Below are 22,673 nucleotides of genomic sequence, written 5' to 3'. Positions count from 1 at the left end.
CACTAGATAAGGTTTTCTATAATAATGCTGCCAAAACACGGTCCGGTGGAAGAGTAGTTAGTGTGTCGACCTTACAGTTCTGAGATTGAGGATCAACCCCAGGTGTATTGCGACCTTGTGGCGTTTGCATGTTCTCCCCGGGCGTGCTTGGGTTATCTCCTGGTACTCTGGTTTCCTATCACATCTCAAAAACATGCATGGTAGACTGGTTGAACACTCTGAATTGCCCCTAGGCACCAGTATGAGCGTGAATAGTTGTTGGTTGCTGCCACCAATTCAGGGTGTCCCACGCCTGGTGCCCATGGTCACACTGACCGTGACCCTTGGGAGGAAAAGATGTACGGGAAATGAACAAATGCAGTCATATAACAGTTGTTTCCGCTTTATTATCATTTCAGCAATAAAAAGGGTACAAAAAAAGAGATCAAATCAAATGAAAATAGGCATCAGTCATATTCCATTTTGATTTCCATTTGGAAAAAGGCTCCACTCTGATCAACATAATACATTGGAGAACTCGGGTGGAAAAAAGAAATCTGAGTTGTGTCACTTGAAGCAATCCTGCAAACATTGTTTTCATGTACCTACTTCAGGTATATAAGATGTTCTATTGTCTCGTATCACAAAGCATCGCTGAGACACATCACAAGATGTATCATACCAGGCAGCAAGATTGAGTGTTCACTGAGAGTCTGAACTAAGAGTGATGAGGGTTGAATGAGGCGGTAGTGAGTAGGTGGAAAATTTAGTTGCAGTAGTCTTTGAGCCATCTGGAGGTCAGGTGGATGATGACATCTGTATTACATTTTTTTAATGCACCTATTCACTGTGACTCACCTTTTGAAGGTGTGCGTGCAGTCTGTTTATTTAGTTTTTTCCTTTTTGATAGACATCCACCAGAATATAACAAGTAGGACTTTTGTATGTGCGCAAATATTTTTGTCCGCAAATTGTTTGTTTGTGTGCTTTTGTGGCATCTTCATGATATATGAGAATAGTTGTGACATCAAATTTACCCACAATTCTATGCTGCCCTGGGGACCACAAACTGTCACCTACCACGGAAATTGACTCTTTTGCAAACATGCACAGAGAGAGCGAGAAATACACAGACCTACTTCCGCGCACACACGCCACACACACATCCACACACACACACACACACACACACACTTTTTTGAATTTAAAGAAGCTGTAAAGTAGCATACAGGTGCTTGCAGATGTTTACATAGACAAAAATGCAACCGTCCGTAAAGACATTAAAATATACAGAAACAAACAGGAAGAGAAATGGATTCACATAGTATGCATATAGAATGAAGACAGACACACTCACACGAACCCATCCATCCATTCGGCAAAGTGAGTTGACAGATGTAAATGTGCCCAGAGGACAGCAAGACTAAATGAAGATGCATTAGACCTTGTTTTGTGCATGTGTATGCGTGTTTTAGACTGTTTAGGAGAGCAAGATATGCCTGAGGAAACAGTGGTGGAGATGATAAATGTCTATTTAAACATTGCAGCAATATACACTTGTGGTCGTATTGTATTGATCTGCTCCACTTTGTTCACCTCCAAGCATGCGTCATTACCGTTGTAAATCCTGCTAGGTTTAACATAAATCTGTCATGCTAATTAATGTATTGCTCGTGTTATGGTCTCATAATCAGATTTTACACTGAAAGTAAAGGATGAAGTATGCACGTTTAACCTCACGATATTTCGTTATCCACTAAGGAGCCACAACTTTAGATAATATAATCATAAAATAGCTTAAAAAGGTTCTACATTGCTAAAAAAGGTAGTAATTTTGCAGTTTTTTATGATGTTAGTACTGCACTGAAAGACAAAAAAATCTGTATAAGTGCTTAGCCCGTCGGCCTTTCAGTTCTGAGATGATGGATCCAATTCTGGATTCTAGCTTGTAACATAAAAAAAACACTAAACCAAACCAACAATCCTAATAGTGTTACATCAGATACCACTGTCAAGCCATAAAGTGCATTAAGATATTTTTGTAGGTGGATGAGTGAATACAAAATTTGAACACGAGAATTTCCCCTACAAAAAAAAATTAAAAAAATAAACTTGCTGATGCTGGTTGTAGTAACATTTTTGGTCAACATCCCTACATATTAAATGCTGAAAAATAACATGCGTCAACAGGGGAAAAATCATCTTCCCTTCCCTTCAGGCAAAAGGCAGATTACACCTAAGACTGGTCGCCATTTAGCCGTAGGGCACACAGAGAGACAAACCATTCACATACACAAAATTATGCCACCACATGTGAGAAACAGGCGAGTGAGCCACTACACCATCAAGCGGCACAGAGCAAAATTTTGAAATACAAAATCATTGCATCTTAAATCAGATAGACACTCTTTTTAAAATATCTTGCCACCAGTTACAGGGGTCATATAATAATCAATATTTGTATATCAAAAAATTACAATTGTATGAGAAGATGAGCCACATGCAGACAAACAGACTGTTGTGTAAAGGATAAATAAATAGAATATGTTATTTCTTGTTTTCCGTGTGCTACCAGCACAGCCTGAGGGCAGACCACTCTCACTGTGCCCATTGTGGCTCAGGTCAGAGTTTTCATAGCAATACTCACAGGACTCTTGGCAACCGAAGACTCAGGGTTTGTGCTGGGGGGAGTGATAAGGGACAGTGGGAAGGGATGAAATTTTAAAGCTTTAGATGCTGTTTTATCTCACTTCTTCTTTCTTCAGTCCTGCTTGCCATGATGGAATAGTATGGGGCGAGTCGAGAGGCTATTGGAGCCCCAGCCGTTTGATTTTATAAGGCTCACACACCGTAATGTGAACTGAGCATCAACCTTTTCCAGTTTCTGCTGCATTGTTTTTATTGTGTAGTCTGAAAATTTTAAATAATAATAATACTCATCCATTGCTCAGAGGCCCGTGCTTTGCCTTTGTTGGCCTTTATCAAATCATCTGGCTGCTAGTTCTTCACTCACTCATCTGAAATTTTTCCATTTATCTTGACTATAAAGTACATTTTAGTGGTTGAAAATGCAAATATATGTTTAGTTTCTTTTAAATGCAAATAATCAGGCACGTTTTTGTGTTGTTGTCCTTTTTATGTGCAGTTTTAGTGTTGCTGACTGATGTCTCCCCAGGTTGTCCCCTGCAGTACTCACTGGCCTCAGGCTAGGTCATTGTTTCCATAGCAACCACTGTTCTGAAGCCCATTGCCCGAAAGTGTCATTGTTGCACATGCCATCAGAGCAGCTGTGATTTGGAAAAACACTGTTGTTTAATTATTTATTTTCGTTGAGCGGGATGCAATTTCCATCTACAATCAGCCTCACAGTTCTGGGGTCCAGGGTTCGATCCCAGGTCATTCACACTGTGTGGAGTTTGCATGTTCTCCCCGGGCTTACGTGGGTTTTCTCTAGGCACTCTGGTTTTCTCCCACAACCCAACAAGCATGCACGGTAAGCTGGTTAAACACTCTAAATTGCCGCTAAGTATGAGTGTGAGCATGAATGGTTCTTTGTCTCCTTTCGCCCTGCATTTGGCTGGCCACCGATTCAAGTTGTCCCCCCACCTGGAGCGTTTAGTTAGGTAGGATAGGCTCCAGCACCCCGCGCCTTCTGTGAGCATAAGCGGTTCAGAAAAAGAATGAATGAAAAATAAAAGATTAAAGAAACTTGTAAATTAACTAAATCCATCCATGTTTAATGTTTAGTGTTTTTTGCAAATACCATTTGCAGGGTGACAAGCTAATGGCTATACGTACACCTTACCTTTTTTAAAGTTCAGTTTTTTATCTTTTATGTTGTAATTCTCTTGACAGCGGAAAATGTTTAAACGGCAAGTCATTGCAATGCATTATGCCCTTTATACAAAAAATAAATGATAGTTTTTATTGTTCTACGTTTTGTACTTTATAGTAGCTCCTAAAAAATGTTAATATGTCATGGTGCCATTTTAGATTCACAGTGACATCAGTTGTCCCCTAGAAGTGTTACAATTGTTTTGTGTAGTTTTACTGGATTTGAACGAAGTTGGAGGTCGGCCATTGTTCAAGGACAGATTGGGTTATTCTTTGAAGGTTTAACTTCATTAGATATATTGTACATTGCTTAAGGGCACATCAGCAACAATAACGGAAATTGCTCCTGAAGCTAATCTTTCATTCATCTTCAGCAACACTTATTCTTTTCAGGGTCACAGCACAGGTTGCTGGAGCCTATCCCAGCTGACTTGAATTGGTCACCAGTCAGTTGTAGGGCACACATAGACAGACAACCATTTTCATTCACAATTAAACCACCACTGAGTGGAAATTGACCACACACTGCCCGCACTGAAGTCAGGCAAATGAATCACAACACCGTCAGTGATCTTAATTTCTTTCAATTTTCTGTGGAATTAGTAGTAGATAGTAATGGCATTTTGGTCCGCAGTTGCCTCCAAATTGGGGTCCTTCAAGTCAAGTCCACTCAAGTTATAGGAAGCCCTGCAGGGGAAATAGGTGTGTGCCACTGTCATCATGGTGGCTGAAAGTTGATGTAAGCCTTGAGTATTCATTCTTTTCTGTCATAGAGCACATGACAGTTGATACGAGAGTGAATGGTTCTCAACTTGACTTCCCAAGCACATGCTTGAGAGTCTGAAAAGCCCTGGCCCCTAATCACTCACAGTGACTTTCGGTACTGTCTTTTTGCAAGGCTTTGCAGATTTCTAAAGAAACTGGTGGGGGCGTGGCACCTTTTAAATGCTCACCTCTAAAATATTGATAATTAAAGTTTGCTCCCATTTTTTTTTCCAAGTTGTATTTTCCACAGTTATTTCACATTTTCATATAATGATAACCACCTCAAAGAAAGAGCCCAAGGTTTTAATTATGGGTACAGACCCCCCCCAACCCCCCCAAACACACACATTTTTATCTCTATATAAAATGCATACTATCAGATACCTTTTCAGTCATAAATCAGTCCAGAAGATTAACCACCAAATATAAACCCCTAACAGTGACATGAAACATTGCAATATTTTCTTTTATATCACTCAAAATGATATATGTACATGAATAATATATAATATCGAGTACACATTTTAAGCATCAGAACCAATAGACAATACATGTTGTCTGAAGCCAGTGTTGACTGCTGCAATATTTTCACCCTCTCCCAGAGGAAAAAAATAATACCTAATATTATACAATATGTCCTATTATAACTTGATATATCATTTATTGCACGTCTTATTATCTGATACATCAATTAGGGAGCTGGTCGAAAGAATCCATCATAATCTATCAAAACATGGTAATTTCCCCCATTATTCAGCAGAATGTTAATTGATGTGTTGAGATGACAGCAGCATTCAACACTTCTCATTTTGTTGCCCCCCACACCCCCACCCATCGTGTTCTGTACTGTATATAGCGAGTGGGTGGGGTTGAATGTCCCTTGTGATAAACCCTTTGGAAAAAGTTAAAAATGTTCTCAACCAGTCTTACGATTATATTAACATTAAATGTATTTCAATTTATATGTTCTACAGTGTTTGATGGTAAAAACAATGTCATAATTGAAATCCAACAGGGAAACATAATGGGTTTCATTTAATTATTATGTAGTTATATAAAAAATCATGCTTGCACTATGATTTGTTTTCCTGCTCTACAATTCTGATATTCAGGTCGTCAATCTGTGACCACTGTTCACTACCACAATACGGGTACTTTCAATATTAGCGACCCTTTAAAGCTCCATACTCTGCTGGAAAAGGTTGTGCAGAGTTGGTGTTTAACAGACTGTGGCTGCTACAGTGATTACTTTGTTTAGCGGGTGATTGATGAGAAACACTGCTGGAAATGTCATTTGCCCTGCTAATGTATTTCGACCAAGGGAACGCAGGGAGGCCTCTGTTAGGACATTTTAATGCATTTACAGTGTAGAGGAACACATAAATGTTACCTTTGCGAATTGGTCAGGTTGACAGCAATCGCGATTAGGCATGAGTTTGGATGCAGTGCAAGTACAGAATGTGTTAGACCACTAATCTTTGGCCTTGTTTACGTTCTACATTTGAGCCTACAGAACAATACAAATGATTTGTGAAGGGCATCAAATAACTGCTCCTATTCAACTGTTAGGTGGCTATGAAAAAAATGTAACCTAGCATGTTTGGTAAGTATCATAATTACAGAACACAACCTGTTAAACTGGTCTTATTTAAAAATAATAATAATAATCTGGTTTCATTATTATTATTTAGAGCACATTCAAACCTCACTTTTAAGGATTCCTCTAACCCAGATTTAGTCACGTTTTAAGAAATCTATTACAAATCATAGGAAACCTTGGAAAGGAAAAAGATAATATTTGGTTCCTTGCTCATTGATTCGTTTATTCTGGCATCATCAGAAGTGGAACCTCTCAGTGTTCATGTTAATACATTTACTCCTTGGGAGCACTATCAATGTCGACAAGTCCACTTAGCTCCAGGGTTTTTCCAACATTTTAGTACACCCATGTAGTGTCAATGGTGAATGTCCCCAAAGCCAACAAAAGCTCTGAATAAACCAGCAAAGGCTTGCTTATCAGTAAAATATTGAGTGGATAAAAATCTCTCTCTCTCTCTCTCTCTCTCTCTCTATATATATCTATATCTATATATATATATATATATATATATATATATATATATATATATATATATATATATATATATCTATATATATATATCTATATCTATATCTATATCTATATCTATATATATATATATATATATATATATATATATATATATATATATATATATATATATATATATAAAGATAAATTGTCTTTGGGAAAACATACTCACTGTCTGACATTTGTTCTGGTTCTGCTTGGTGTTAACTTTGCAGCCGTGGGAAACCGAACATGAAATTTGTAATTCTGCCAGCAAAGGGGAATGGAGGATATATATAATACAGCATCTGTTTCAACTTTGGGTAATGACATGTTGCGTGGATTATGCAGATGCTTTTAAACCTTGTTTTTCTATTTCTTCCTTTTAGTTTTTTTTTGACAGTTGGAATAGTAATAGATAATGTACTTTTTGCTATTTCTCTGTTTCTGTTTCAGCAACAACCGTATTCATTTGTTCTATAGGTGTGTCAAGATAGCCAATGTAGCATCGTTTTACAATCACACATACTGTACTTCAATTAATCTCATTCTACCAACGCAAGGTCATTAATGGATTAGAATTATGATAGTAAAAGACAAAGGTCAAATCAGTGTTTATATCTCACGGTTTTTAAATAACTTATAATCAGGGCTGTTGTTGTAGTATGACTTACCTTACTTGATCTTTTCCCACTTATATAGTTGCACCGAAAAACCTGAACAGAATTACTTTGCGGCCTCAGTTTGACTGATTTACTCATGTAGAAGGCCCTTGCCTTTTCATGTATAATGTGCAGTGGGTTGACTGCATTAGGTATGCATCCAGTTCGCAGGTTGGCTCCTTACCGGAGGCAATGGCCTCAGTCTTTCTGTAAAAGCATATTCAGAAAGCTGTTTGCTTGGCTATTTTTAGCATGAGGTTTGCTAATTTACGTCACCATATACATATTTATACCAAGAGATAGAAAACTGAAGAAAATGGTTGTGCAGATGACATGAGTCGGGTTATTTCGCTTTTTTTAAAGGATCTGCTTGTTTTTTGTTTTTTTTTCAATATCTCAGTTCTTCATCCATATTATTTTTTTTTACTATCCTCGCATCCCCTCTATAATTGACTTATTTCTTTATACTGAGCGAGCATAGCATCACAATTAATTGTTCTCAGGCTATGGACAGCCTGCAGAGACATACACAAAATATGCTTCACTGGTCATTCTACTAGACAGCACAAAAATACACAAATACAAGCATGCATGCTCAGGTACCACACAAAATCCCACACACAAAAGAATTGCCTATATAACCTAGATAGCACAATTGCTTCTTAATGAAACAAAGTTTTGCTGTGGAATTAAAATCACAAGCCAAGAATGTGAACTTTTTTACAATACTCCACATTTTTTATTAACTTAAGTCATTAACTCAGTGGAGCCATCTGCACAAACGGCATGGTTTTAAGGAACACTTCATCTAATCAGATTGTGTAGGAAGTGGACCAGAGGTTTTAATTTTACCCTGCTATGGCAGTCTAGATTCAGGTTGTCAGAGTGATATAAACCCAATGTAACAAACACCATGTATTAACACATTGTTGTCATATTAGTAAGGTCACCAAAAATATAAACGCCTTTCAGTGCCGCCACAATACATACTTACTGTAAAAGTAGTAAAAATAAGAGCTAAGACATCTTTAATTTAAAAAAAAATAAATCCTTTTGAGGATAAGCAATATAGAAAATGAATTGTTGAAATATAATCAGTGTGTGGGTATCCATATTTCATCTAAATAATAAAGGATTACATTTTACCAGCCTAACCTTAATTATTCAAAAGAATAATGTGACTGACAGCACAGCCCTGAGTTGTGTGTCAGAGTCTACCTTACCCCTATAAAATATTCCTGCAATTCTTTCAGATGACTACCTCAGACAATGGTTGAAATGAGAGACTACCTTAGTGCAGTGCACTGCTTGAAACACGGCAGTCTGGCAAACACCAGGCTGTATGGTCACTGAAGTATGACTAATCACTTGGCTGAGACACATGAGTCCTTTTATTGTCTCGTCCCAGCCTAGCACAGTATTGTCAGGGTTTTGAGTTTTTCTTTTAGAGCCAAGCCAGTGCCATATTTGGTCTTTTGGTCTGCTGAGTATAACTGCTCATAAGCTTGACCTCATCCAATAAAAAAGTCAATTAACCATTCCTAAAATATATGGTATCGTAGTACATGAAATACTATCTCAGGACACAATTTGATTTTATGTTAACTTCCTGAAAAACTAAAGTAAAAAAAACTATAAAGAATAAAATATAACATTAAAAAATACTTACACACACTAAATTACAATTACTGAAAAACTATAATTAATAAATATTAAACAATGACAAATTACATGTTTCTTGTTCCACAAACATGATAATGGGTAGTGGACCACATATTTTGCACATTCTGGGACATACAATGCATTCTGGCTTTAAATATTTGAGGGTACTAGTTCCCCATTACGAAATACAATTTGGACGAAATATAACATATCAAAGTTTAACATTCTTTGATGTCTCTTGTAGTTTAATGCAAACTGTCTTAGTGTCATCGTGTAAAAAAAAAAAGAAATCATTAAAACACAACTGGACAATGAACCATACATTATATCATTCATTTTCAAAATCAATTACACCTGACTCCGGGCTAAAGGCAGTCTACACCCTAGACTGGTTACCTGTCAGTCGTAGGGCTCATGAGGGTGCAGACATCAATTTAAACTCCCAATCATAATCACACCTCCAATAAGTGGGAATCGATCCCACACTACCTGCACTGAAGTCAGGCATGAGAACCACTCCACCATCAGGTGGCTTCAGTATGTGCATAGACACATACTGACATTTTTTTTTTGGTGCTCACATCAATTGCTTTCAGGACTCTTTTTTTTTTTCTTCTTTTAGAGTTAAGTCAGATAAACTGTCTTTGTCTTATCACCTCCCTTTCATCTCTTCATTTTGGGTCTCTCCTGTTGCTTTCTTCCCTCTTGTCAACTTATCATTCTCACCATTCGCCCCTCTTTTTCTTCCTGTCCTAGTTCTCAGGGTCTCATGGTGAAGCTTTGTCTAATTACCATGCCAGTATTTAATTGGAACAGCCTTCACAAACTGATTAAACTGAGTATCCCTTAAATATAGACAGGCTTTATTTTATACACACACTGCCACACATGCACGGCATTTGGATACACATTGCCCTCACAACAAGTTAACATGCTCTAGTTGTATAAGAACACAGCAGACACCAGGGTTAGAATTGATGGATTTTTTCCAGGTTGGTACTTCAGTGACTATGTTGCTGCCCTCTTTGCAGAGCTGAGGCATGTTGGCTGTGGCTGCAGATTGATTTTTGGCCTTGTTCAACCACAAGCTCCCTGTAGCTGCTGCCACTGTGTCGTCCAATAACTGCTGACAGCACATGCTCATTTAGAACGGATCATAAACAAATGTCATACATGTTTTTACTTTATGATTTAACATTATGTACTAAGTGGAATTTTATTTGCAGTCCCTCTAGAAGTAGTACTTGCATTATTTCTTTGAATAGCATAGTTTTAAATTATTACTGCACCTCAATTTATGCAATTCATCCACATGTAACTAAAAATCACCTGTGCTCAAGTAGAGACTACCTAATTTATTATTGTGTTTTTCATCTTGTTCTTTTTTTACAGTATTTTACATTATTAAATTATTTTTATTTTAACACTTAAAAACATACATTTTGCATTTTGTATGTGTTCATTAAGACTACCAAATATAGAGGTATTCTTTTGGATTGTCGCATTGTACTTAATCAAGCTATTTTCTAGACCTTATGGGATATTCTCTTTCTAGTTTTTGAACAAAATGTCACGGTGCTATCTTGGCCAGGTCTTAGTTGCTAAAACACTTACTGTCTTGATTAGTTCATCATATGAAGCCTCAGCAGAGCCTTTACTTTATTTTTTCATTCATTTATTTTTTATCTATTTATTTTTGGATAAATGCGTCTGGGCCCTGCCCTCAGCAACCATGCAGGACATTGAACAGCTGACATCCTTTGACATTTTCTTAATGTTAGGGAGGTGAAGGGAGAAATGATCTTTCAGCATATGATTAAGATCATTATCTTCATTGTAATTAATTTTGATATTTTGTGTTTCAGTACTGCCCAGCCATACATGCGGTACCCCTGGACTCATTCCAAATGGAGTCATCCATGGTGCACGGTACAACATTGGTGACAAAATCCGTTACAGCTGCGAGTCTGGTTTTGTCCTGGAAGGACATAATATCCTGACATGTATCGTCTCTCCGGGCAGTGGGGCACAGTGGGACTTCCCTTCACCATTTTGTAGAGGTAAGAGCACTTTACCTTTCTTTATTCCTCATCCTTGACTTAAATAAGCACTTACACTATCTCCCATCGGATTTGTCTACTGGCTGGTAATTCACAAAGTAGTTTTCCAGAATTAACCCAGAAAGTGCACAAAAATAATTGCCTGGGTCATGAGAACAGAGCAACCAGATCATGCGGTCATAGGCTGGGAAAGGATGAGAAATACCTGTGTATCGATTGCCTAACAGTAGAGTAAACGCTTGTATTAAACCATACTATGAACCAAAGGAAGTATCACACCCTGACACAAAGCCCCTCTAATCGTCAATTAGTTTGCAAACAACCAGACACCTCTACATAGTTCTGGCAAAGACAGCAGCTGAACAATCCCAGGATAGGATTTAGAGTCAATTTCTTGCAAGGAAACTAGTCCAGACTGTGAGACCCCTGTGGTTTAAAGTCAGATAGAATAGGCCGCTCATGAACCTAACGGGGATAAACAGTATAGACAAGTGTTGCATTTAAATCTCACATCAATAGAGTGCAAAAATGAATTACCGAAACAGACAGGCAAGTGTCCAAACAATCCATCACATCTCATTTATTCATTCACAATCTTTTCTTTCCAGCGGAGGGGGCGTGTGGCGGCACGTTAAGAGGCACCGCAGGTTCAATCACCAGTCCCAGCTACCCTACAGAGTATGACAATAATCTGGACTGCACATGGTCTATCCTCGCTGAGCCCGGGGACACGATAGCTCTTGTCTTCAATGATTTCCTCTTGGAAGACAAGTATGACTTCCTGGAAATCAGCGGAACAGAGGCACCTAGCATATGGTGAGTAATTTCTCTTTGTACACAGCCGAACGAACTACAGAGCACACAATTCTTTATATTCACCATTTAGAAATGACAGTTATTTATGATTTAAATGTACAATGGACATAAAAACACCCAGAACATGCGCTTGTCAATCATTTAAAAATGATGTTTAAATAGACTTTTTTTAACCACACAAACATCAGAGACTGCTTTGTACAAGCCCACACATTACAGGTGGAACCGGTCACAAAGCCCACTGTTCGGTTCAGTTTGTGATTTTCACTCTGGCTTGCTATACTTTTAGTTTAAGGAAAATCAATTATTATTTATACAGTCGTTTAATCTCTAGAGGGAAGATGCAGTCTGACTTTTGACACATCATGACAGTCTGAGCTTTAAAACTGCCGGTAGGTGATATTCTGTCAGCAAGGAAGAATACATTACCAGGTCTAGCATGCTTTTTTTAATGAAAAATATATTTTGTCAAATCCACAAACCATCAAAACAGGCGGAAAAGGGTTAATAATGACAATTAGATCCCAATCAGTCTTCCTTTCTCACCTACCTTTGCCCTGACCAACAACAAATCTCCAAACAACAGAAAAATATGCCTTTTTTGAAGTCTGCTACCATGTGCAGTATGTATTTCTATTCTGTTGTTGCCATGTAGCATTGGCATTTACAATGGAGAAAGCTGCGTGTCCTTTTTGACTCGTCAAAAGGCAATGGATAAGTTAACTAATGCGAGCACTTGTGTACGTTAATTTAGAAATGAGTTTTTTTGAACAGAGCAGATCATCATCTATGAACTGTATCGTGCAATGAATGTATAACTCACATAATGACTTTACATTACTTATGGTAGAAATTTGACATGATCACATGTACCAGATCAGAATGTATTTTCTCCGAGAAAGTGTTCCTTCCCAATTCATGGTTCAAAGCCTGCAGGGAAAATTCTTTTCGCACTCCTCTTTTTAATGTTTGTGTTTTAAATATAGCAGTTTTGTTCCAATACTAGCTCCGTTACTTTTTTTCTTAGCAATTAATATACGGTTTGCCTTCATCTTCTCTAAAGGCGTATAATACATTGGAGCAGAAAGTGAGCCTGCCTTCTAGTTAAGCATACAGTCTTACTTCAAGCTGCTGAGAAATGTACAAACGCTAAACATAGTATAGTGTCGTTCATTTGAACATTTCGCATCCGTGTAGAGAAACCAACTTTGGTAGACTTTATTCTGATCTGAAGCTTTATTGAGACAAATTTTCATGAAACATCAATTGATTGAGGAAATGCGGAAATGCCACTATTGCCGAGGGACCTCATTAGCTTTTTGTGACACCACTTTTTCCTCTCCTTCTTCTAGTATGATGAATGACTTTGCGTTCAAAAGATAAAAATAAATTGGTTTCATTAGAACATTGATTAAATCAGTTTAGAGATTTTAAAATACAAAAAAAATCTCCTCCAGTATTTTCTTATCTCTGTAAACCTCTGGAATGCATTCATTCAAGGTTTATTTTCAAATTCCAGCCTCCTCACAGCTGTGCAAGGTGAAATGACATTTGTTCCCACTCATTCAGCAAATACAAATATCAAGCAGATCAGGTATTTGCATGAAAAGGGCACGGAGGGCTATTTCAGGCTGTGCAGCTGTGACTGTATTTGATATTTTGTCTTATCTGTCGCTTGATTAATGATGGTGAAAGAAAGGCTGATTTTATGTGGTGGTGTCAAAATTGCTCTACAGAAACAAAAGTATGCAAATAATTGTGTTTAGTCCTGTCACCATTTGAGAGGTTAGGCATCAAGTGTGATGTTCTCATGATACCGTTTATGTTTATGTCTGCGTGTCTATGTCAAGTCTTAAGTGGCCTGCTGACAGCTTGAGCTGTTGCTCTTTGTCCCCAGGCACTGACAGATAGCAAACACGTATGCATTCGCATACTTGCCTGCCTTATCTCGGAAAGCTTAACATTCAAAGACCCATATCGCACAATTCTTTGCAATGAAATAAAGGGAATTTATAGTGAAAGTCACAGTACACACAGTTTTAAAGTTAGGGTTGTGGGGGTGCTAGAGCCTATCCCAACTAACTATGGACACCAGGCAGGGGACACCCTGAATCGGTGGCCATCCAATCTTAGGGCACAAGGAGACGGATTACCATTCACGCTCACACATACCAATTTAGAGTGTTCAAGCAGCCTACTCTGCATATTTTGGGGATGTGGAAGGAAACTGGAGTGCTCAAAGAAAACCCCTGCAAGCCTGGAGAACATCCAAACTCCACACAGTGATGAACTACCTGGGATCGAACCCACGACCCTAGAACTATGTGGGTGACACGCTAATCACTCGTCCGCTGGGCCGCTGCCCACCCCTATTAAACATGAATTTTAATGTGATTGATTAGTTCTCAACACAGTCACACAATTTGTCATGAGATTGTATGCCCTTACAAACACATTATCACTCGTTTTTAAACTTTACCTCTTAATCCCCATTTTCTTTTAAGATTTTAGAACAAAAATGATTTTTTTAATCAGCAAAGTATCTTTTAAGCACAGGATTTGTTTCTGATAGAGACTCTTACAACAAGAAAACCTGTAAAACATAAGTACATTTCGGCTGGAACAATATACCTATACGACAGATGGATAAGTGGTGTGGAGAGCTATCTAACAATACAACGTAATCACCTGTGTAGTAAATGATATTGCGACAATTGTGCTAATGATGCCGTCACCAGATGGATGCATGAGCATTTTAGGGAAAATCGTTTATCTCGGGATACTGTTTTAAATGCAAAACCCGGCATTTAAATATTGGGTATGTAGACTTTTTATGTCCCCTACAGGTAGACCGTGACAATGTAAAATGATGAACGGTCAATGTGCTTGTGCCCAATTACTTTGTTTAAGTCCTGCATGATTACGTATATGCTTGGTCACTGCTCTTTAGAACCAAACACTAACACCATATCTGTTTTTGGTTCCATTAGCAGGGATAACTCATGCTTGAATAAAATAGCACATTAACACAATATTTAATATTCAGAATCCCCCAAAAAACACAGATTACCTTTCAAAAGATTTGGGATGAAGACATGCTTTACAGCTTAACTGAAGGATCTTGGCAGGTCATTATGAGGATGATTGACATCTGACAGGACAACTTTGATGGGGCATTTCCGTTCAACATGATCTTTTTTTTTCTTGATTGGTTGTCTCAAAATCAATTTCCTGTTCCATGTTTCTGTCTACTTGTCTACTACCTGATGTGTTCAGTTGTGTTGACTTTCTCTCACATGTTACTCTCACCCATCGCTACACACGTATTCAACCAGCACCCACATACTACATACCTATTGGTCTGGGACCATTTGATGCTTTTCGACCCAACTCATCACATTGAAGTCTTTGATTCACACTTGTCAGAATAATATTCTGGCAATGTAGAGATATTTTGTTAAAATTTTATATGTTCTCCTGGGATATTATCTTGCTTCAAAGACACCAAAAAATGTTTAGCCACAATTTCTAACAAAGCAGAGTTTATAGTTCCTATTCAGTCCTTTTCTCACACTTACCATTTGCCCAATAACTGATTCCACTTTTGTTTCATGTTTCACTATGGTTCAAGTTCTAAAATTGTATAATCCATATATTATTTTAGTAGCTAAATTGTACTGGCCGCTACAATTTTTCATATGGCTAAAAGATGAAACTCCACTTCAAAATTATCTCACCAACATAACAAAATCCCAGATTATTATTATTATCATTTTTAACTTTGATCAGAACAAAACACGTATTTTAGTGTTTACGTTACATCAATCTGTAACGTTATTTTGACTGCAAAACCCATGATCTTGGTTACAGTTTGTCATAGTATTTGGTCAGGAAGGCAAGATAAATGGATAAGAATTATCTTATGAATGTGGATAAAGCATAGCCGCATACATTGAATGCCGATGCATTCCAATTCCCCCCTCTTTTCTGGACAATCAACTCTCCCCCTGGCTAAGCCTTCCTTTTTCATTCTCCTCTCATATTATCTTCCACTCATCCTCTACCCTGGTATTCCAAGTCATTGCAGTGCCACCTTATTCAACTGACATGATTATTTTTTGGCTGAAGTGAACTACATTCTCAAACAACAACAAAAATCAAACAAAAAACAATTAATCATATTTTGGTCCCTGATCTCCACTACAATTCTCATATTCATTTCCAAGACTGCAGCAAACACAAAAAAACTCACAAATTTCCAGTATTATACACTAAACTCATTAAGATAGACAACCATTTTAACAAGGAGCAGCTTTTAATGCATTTTTTTACAGCCTGACAGAATCTCTAAATGTTCACATCAAATGAACCGGTTTCATTTTAGTGTAATATGGATTTTAGCTTAATTTAAAAACCTTGGTTGCTGATTATAAAATTAATTTGTTAATGGGGTCACGGCTGATAATTTGAAGAAACTCTGGCCCATAATACATTGCTGTTCAGGAGCTCACCCACTTTTAAAAAGATATTTATGCTTTATATTTTATTGTGCCTTTAAATTTGATAGAACATACAAAAACAAATTAGTTATACCTCTAAAAAACTGTTAATTTTAAGAACACAGAAGCCAACCTCATTCAGAATTCAAGTACTTTTTTTCAGAGTAGACATGGACATGCTCATTACATCACTTACATTGCATGCAGATTGTAGGTTAATGAATCAACAATACCACATCTGCAAACATACTAAATACCAACCATGTATCCTTGCACATTGGCTAAAAGTCATGCACATCATTATCAGCAACAACTTCCAATTTTTCCAAACACCTTGATTGCTGTGAGACCTCCTAAAACCACCGAGGGGAACCCACAGACATTCTACATCAGCTCAAAACACAAGGAGAGACTTTGAATTTATTAGACGTTTAGATTCTTTATCCCATTGTAGTACTATAAACTGTTAGGGTTGAAACTTATCCTTTCATGATACGCCAATGGTGTGCACATATCTTTTTAGTTAAAGGGAAACTGAACTAAATATGGTGTGAATTTGCAATCCCTGTTTAAAATAAGGTATTCTGATCAGTATTCTGCTTGTTGGATAAGAATTAAACACAAAAATCGAACACTACAAATTATCCCAAGGTATGACTGTGAGCGAAAATGGTTATTCATCTCAGAGTGCCCACCGAATAGGATAGGTTCCAACACTCCCGCAACCCTTAATGACGAGTTGTCACCTAACTCTCCATCTTTGCTTTGCTCCCTCTCTTGTTTTCTCTCTCTTATTTTCTATCTCTTGTTTTTGCTCTCTCTCTTTCTCCCTCTCGCAACCACCATAATCCTCTCCCTTCTCTTGATTGAAGTGGATTCGCATTCCCTTAAACGCACTGTCCCTCATCTGGTTTTCTTACTCATCTCCTCGTCTACCCATTCTTAAAGTTTTTGGTCCGTGACATTTATTCCCATTTTCCAGCAACCTGCTTTATCACTACTGTCTTCAGAAAGATATGCACATCATTAGTTAGCTCTGCTACTCTCTTTTCCTCCCCCAAGATCCATCTGTGGTCACCTCTCATTTGCATTTTCTTTTCAGTCCTCTTCTTTGACCTCTCGCCGCTCCCTCATTCCCGTGTCAGGTGGCTGGCCAGTCCGAATGAATAATGGAGCAGATGCAGCATGTCTCTCCCCCATTTTTCACCTCATCTTCATGCAAAGCATTGCACTTCAATACATTTCTTGTCTGTTAAAATGCTTTTCTGTTGTTGTTGTTGTTGTTGTGGTCATTGTTATTTTTCATGTATGTTTTAAGCTTATCATTATCTGAATAATTCAACAATTTAATGGGGTGCCATTCCATGGATCGCGTTACAAAAATGAATATTTGGTATTACAAATATTCCCTAGTATGCTCTCAACTTTAGGTGCATTTACATGTTTGGTTTCCATTGTGTGCAAATGTCTCTTGAACAAGGTGAACATTCTCCACAAGATCCTGATGCAAATATACGTGGCAGGAACACAGATGCCATCTTATATTTACTGCACTAATTTTGGAGTATTCTTTGGGGAAACAGAAGTGTCAGATTCTCCCCTTTTTGTTTTCTCTTCAATGAGTTTTCTTATAGAAAAACTAAAGAGCTGACAATGAGGTATAAGTCACATTCTCCCAGAAGTATTGCTAGAAGACTTTGCTCGGTAATTTTAAATAGTGGAGGAAGAAAAACAATACAGTAAATGAAAAGAGGGCATCATGTGTATCTAAGTAAATATGGCAGAATTAAAATAAACAACAAAAAACAATAGAACGTTTCAGCCAACAAGCTATTGATCACACACTCAAAATAGTTGATGTAAAAATAGGATCATGGGTTTCCATTTATTTATCTATTTATGACTATATCATCTGACCGGCATCACTCATTTTTACAATGTTGAGCAAGGTTGGCCCACTGCATCGAACTGTTGACACAAATGAGCCTACAGAGGAACCCCCGCGGTGCACCAGCTGCTTGTTTTCAAAATTCATCATATCATTTGGAGGAATTTTCTGCTAGTTAAAAATGTAATGCTAGGACATGGAGTTATGCGCATTTCATTCCAGAAGATGTACAACAACTAATGATTTACATATCAAAGTCTCATGCTCTCATGGGTGCAAACTGTTGTATTTTGTAGTCTATGTATAGATAAATGGTATATGGTAGTGTTTCAGAGGTACATATTTTTAAAATAACACATTCCACTGGCATTTATCATTTATTTCTCTTAACATTAGTCACCAAACATATAAACATTATACAGGTTTGTATGTTTTCATTTTTTACTTCATACAATGAATACATACATACTTCATACTTTTTAGACTAGTGCATTTTTCTTTTCTTCCATGTGCTCGGAGTCTAAAAAGGGGGCTTATATCTCATACAGCATTACTATTGATTCAGAGATACCTTAATATAGTTCTGGAGTCAGGGTGTACTAGATTGCTACTGCCTTGTGGCTTACACATTTGCAATGTGGTGTTTTGATTTTAATACTTTAAATGCCAAACTTTCTTGAGCTGTCTTTTTTTTAACCTAATAACATCCCAGGAATGCATCTTTTGTGATAAGTGCCCAATAAAGTTCTTTTAATATTTTCAAACAACCTTTTTCCTGACCTGTTCCTTATCTGTACATGTTTCCCTTCTTTATCACTTCTTTTTACCTGTGGCATTATTAAAGGGCAGTTACTCATATTGCTTGAGGGAGGGTGACAGACTATTTAATTTCTGGAGAGTTTGCAGTCTAAACATCACTTTTTTAGTTTTTTCTTTTGTTTTGTTTTGGTGGTTTAGTTGTTTTAGTCATTGCACTTATATTGCCACTTTTAAAAACACACGCACACACATGTTTTATTCCCTGTCAAGATTGCCTTTCCTCAGAAAAAATAAAAGTAGTTGAAACTGACGTAAGACTCAACCATCAGTAACCAACAAAGTCTTAGTGGTGATGCTTTGGAAAGTCATTTTTAAGGAATGGAACTGCAATTGTTTTTTTAACATTTTATTTAGTTCTACATATTTTGGAGGAACTGTGGAAGCTTTGCATTAGATTAACAATTTTGATACAACTAGAGATGTGTTAATGTAAAAATATTTTAGTCAGCAGGGTTATACAACCATGTGTGAATTACAAAGAATGCTCACTTTTCATCTTTAATTTGGGTTCCTGTACTTCAACGTCAAACTTGATTGAAATACATCTCAAATATGTAAACAAATATTTTTGTATTTGTTTCGTTTCAGGCTAACTGGTACAACCCTACCCTCACCAGTCATTTCAAGTAAGAATTGGCTGCGGATACACTTCACTTCAGATAGCAATCACCGAAGGAAAGGATTTAGTGCTCAGTACCAAGGTATGTTAGACAGAGAAGGAGGAGTTGTGATCAATAATTATTGGCAAAAAAAGTTGACCATTTATTTTTTTCATAAAACTCTGTTTCTATATTAAACATTTTGATTTCTTTTTAATCCTGCAGTGAAAAAGGCTATAGAGTTGAAGTCCAGAGGAGTGAAAATGATGCCCAATAAAGACTCCAGTCACAAAAATGCTGTCTGTAAGTCAACACATACTTGCACAATTACTCATGTTGATTAAAAAAAAGTTATTTAGCATGTTATTGTTTGTGTCTTGGTCAAAAGCAGAAGATATAGTGCTGTGTCACATTATAAATTATACGCAAGAAGTGGGTTTTTCCTCATAGTCTTTCTTATAAGGCATAATACAATATTTGAAATTCATATATTCCTTACCTACTTTAGATTGATGACAGTGTCTATTTGATGGAAATGTGCTCCAGCTACACTCCCACAAGAAATGTGGAATGTATTAATGCTGTTGTTTTGACAAACCATTTGATTTCAAATAGTAGCTTATTTACACACCCAGCAGCGGCAACCTAATAGAGCTGTTTCCCTTTAAGCCAGTGAAAGTAAGTCCAATATCACCGCTCCCTACGTTGCATTTATGGTCTGTATTACATCCTGAGGGAAATATCAGACTTCAGTCTGTTCCGCAATGTTCACCAGCTTGTCCATAAATAAGTCTGTTTTGCCATTTGGTGCTTTGCAGGTGTAGCAAAGTGGGGTTTTTAAGGCCTTTTCTGTGGAAATGAGCTGGATGCTGTTTGTGATAATGACCCAATAGGAACTGTGACAGACTGGCAAACCAGCTAATTCTTGGGGGTAGTAGAGAAGATAAATAAGGGTTTTTTTTGCACTACACTTGAAAGCCAACATTTTCTTTGTGTTCCAGGCGTAAACACACTGTACATTGGTAAATTAGTGAAAACAGTGTGTGTGCGTATTTCATACTCTTAATTCACAAGTGTATAATAGCGATTTTAATTGACACTGTTAAAGATATACTAATCTAAGAGCGTTTGCTTCTGTATTTTTAGATAGCATTGTTTTCCATCGAATGCCATTTTTATGTTTTGCATTTTCAATTTGAAAATAATTTTTAGTACTCAACGTGAGCCAATACGGATACAATGTATTTAAAAAACAATTGTCTGTCTGATTTGAGTGGAACTGATCTTCAATGACATGATACCAACAAATGCAGAAAGCCGAATGGGATTCATTGTGGCCCTCTACAAGCTTAATTCCGAACGCGTATATTTTTTAATGGGTCATTTCCAGTAGATAAGAATCAGCCTTCTCACTATATGGTGTTTTTCAGTCTACATCATTACACATAGGTACTTATTTTTTTTAAATCATATCTCTTTTTGGAAGCAAGAGACAAAAAAATGCAGTTGTTCCCAAAAACACCAATGTGTTTTGTTCCAGAATCACTGTATTTACATACCTAAAAAATATTGTACTTTAAGTAATGATATTTTGAAACGTTTGTTACTACCTATTTGCTTCAGGTCAATGGGCATTGTAGTGCTCCATCTGATAATTATTCTTTTTTGTTGTTGTTAATTAGCCATGTAGTCAGCAAAATACTATTTTTTTCCTCCAGAAGGCCGAGCTCATACTTTAGGTATTCCTTAGCTTTCACCTTCATCATAAAACTCTCATCAATAATTTGTTCATTTACATGCTCAGTCAAGCATGTGCAGCAGCAATTATCATTTGTGTATCTGTGTTGATGTGAATGTTTGACTTAGATATTTATCAATGATGTGATGCCTGGTGAAGAGTTGAGATTACCCGTAAGTCCCATTGGTCATGACTCTCTGTGCATGTTTCCTGTAGGCTATGGAGTGAATGTATTATGCTAGACACGATACTTGCAGAACAAGTGGCTCTGGGTGTCTCTTAAATATATATTATATTAATGTTTAAAACTAACTGAGCTCAGCACAGCTGCAAAAAGTCAGTTAATCTTCTGACTTGTGAAATACTTTGCTCCACCCGGCCTAAAGCTCACAAAATATTGCTCTTTGAGGATTCCTGTGTGATATTTAAGAAAAAATTACAACAATCTCCACTGTATTTTGTATGTGTTTTAAAACACCCCCAAAGTAAACATTGACCTAATTTATACCTCTACACAGAAGAAAACATTCCTGCTATCTGTAATAATACGGCACCAAAGAATGAGGATATAAATGATTAAACGTGTTGTCTGGGGACACTTCAAGCATCGTTCAACCCTGGACCAAAATGAGGAATTTAATTTCTCACTCTGGGACTAATGCTCATTAAAACAAATTGCAGCATTGTTGTAATGGAGACTAAATTAGTTAAATAATGCATCACACACAGGTTCAAGGGGTCTTTGAGATCATCCAAGCATACTACATCAAGGTAACTTGGAAACATTCAGGATTAAAAATGATTTCAAACATTTTTTTCATTTTTTTGTTTACCATTTGGTAGGAACATTTTAGCAGTAAAACAAATATCTTGCTGCCTTTGTTCAATATACATATATATGATTCAAAACCAGGCAAATTCTTTGCTACCAAATTTGCATGAAAGGATTAGGTCAAGTCATATTATTTTGGAATTCAAAGTCAAATGGATTTAATTGGCTCTGTGACCTCCGGTATCATTAATGTTCAATGTGAGAGACAAAGAAAAGCCCAGAGACAAATTACAAAACGTTCTAAAAAGGCTTCCTGTGGAACATGTTACACCAGCAAATGAGAGATCATGTCCTGCTTTTCTTTAATTTTCACTTGTAGGTGTGACAACAAGGGGATATATTCCATTCAGAATACTTGTTTCCTTTTTCCAAATTACTTTTGTGATCCATCTGTGTTTTTATCACCCATTACCCAATGGCAGATAGGGTTG

The 22,673-nt window shown here is 37.0% G+C and overlaps 1 protein-coding gene across 4 annotated transcripts in view; it reads left to right on the top strand.

The window, feature by feature from the left end:
• The window catches only part of LOC144070630 (CUB and sushi domain-containing protein 1-like), a 332,478-nt gene that overhangs the window by 157,372 nt on the left and 152,433 nt on the right, over positions 1–22,673 (top strand). For all 4 annotated transcript variants that reach the window (XM_077594993.1, XM_077594992.1, XM_077594994.1 and 1 more), the window contains 4 exons: positions 10,857–11,051; positions 11,660–11,867; positions 19,662–19,774; positions 19,898–19,975. In XM_077594993.1, coding sequence (XP_077451119.1) covers positions 10,857–11,051; positions 11,660–11,867; positions 19,662–19,774; positions 19,898–19,975 — 594 coding nt within the window. The remainder of the gene's footprint in view (positions 1–10,856; positions 11,052–11,659; positions 11,868–19,661; positions 19,775–19,897; positions 19,976–22,673) is intronic.

This window comes from Stigmatopora argus, chromosome 2 (genome assembly GCF_051989625.1).
Source record: "Stigmatopora argus isolate UIUO_Sarg chromosome 2, RoL_Sarg_1.0, whole genome shotgun sequence".
Classification (NCBI taxonomy): domain Eukaryota; kingdom Metazoa; phylum Chordata; class Actinopteri; order Syngnathiformes; family Syngnathidae; genus Stigmatopora; species Stigmatopora argus.
This window is presented reverse-complemented; position numbering and strand designations above follow the sequence as displayed.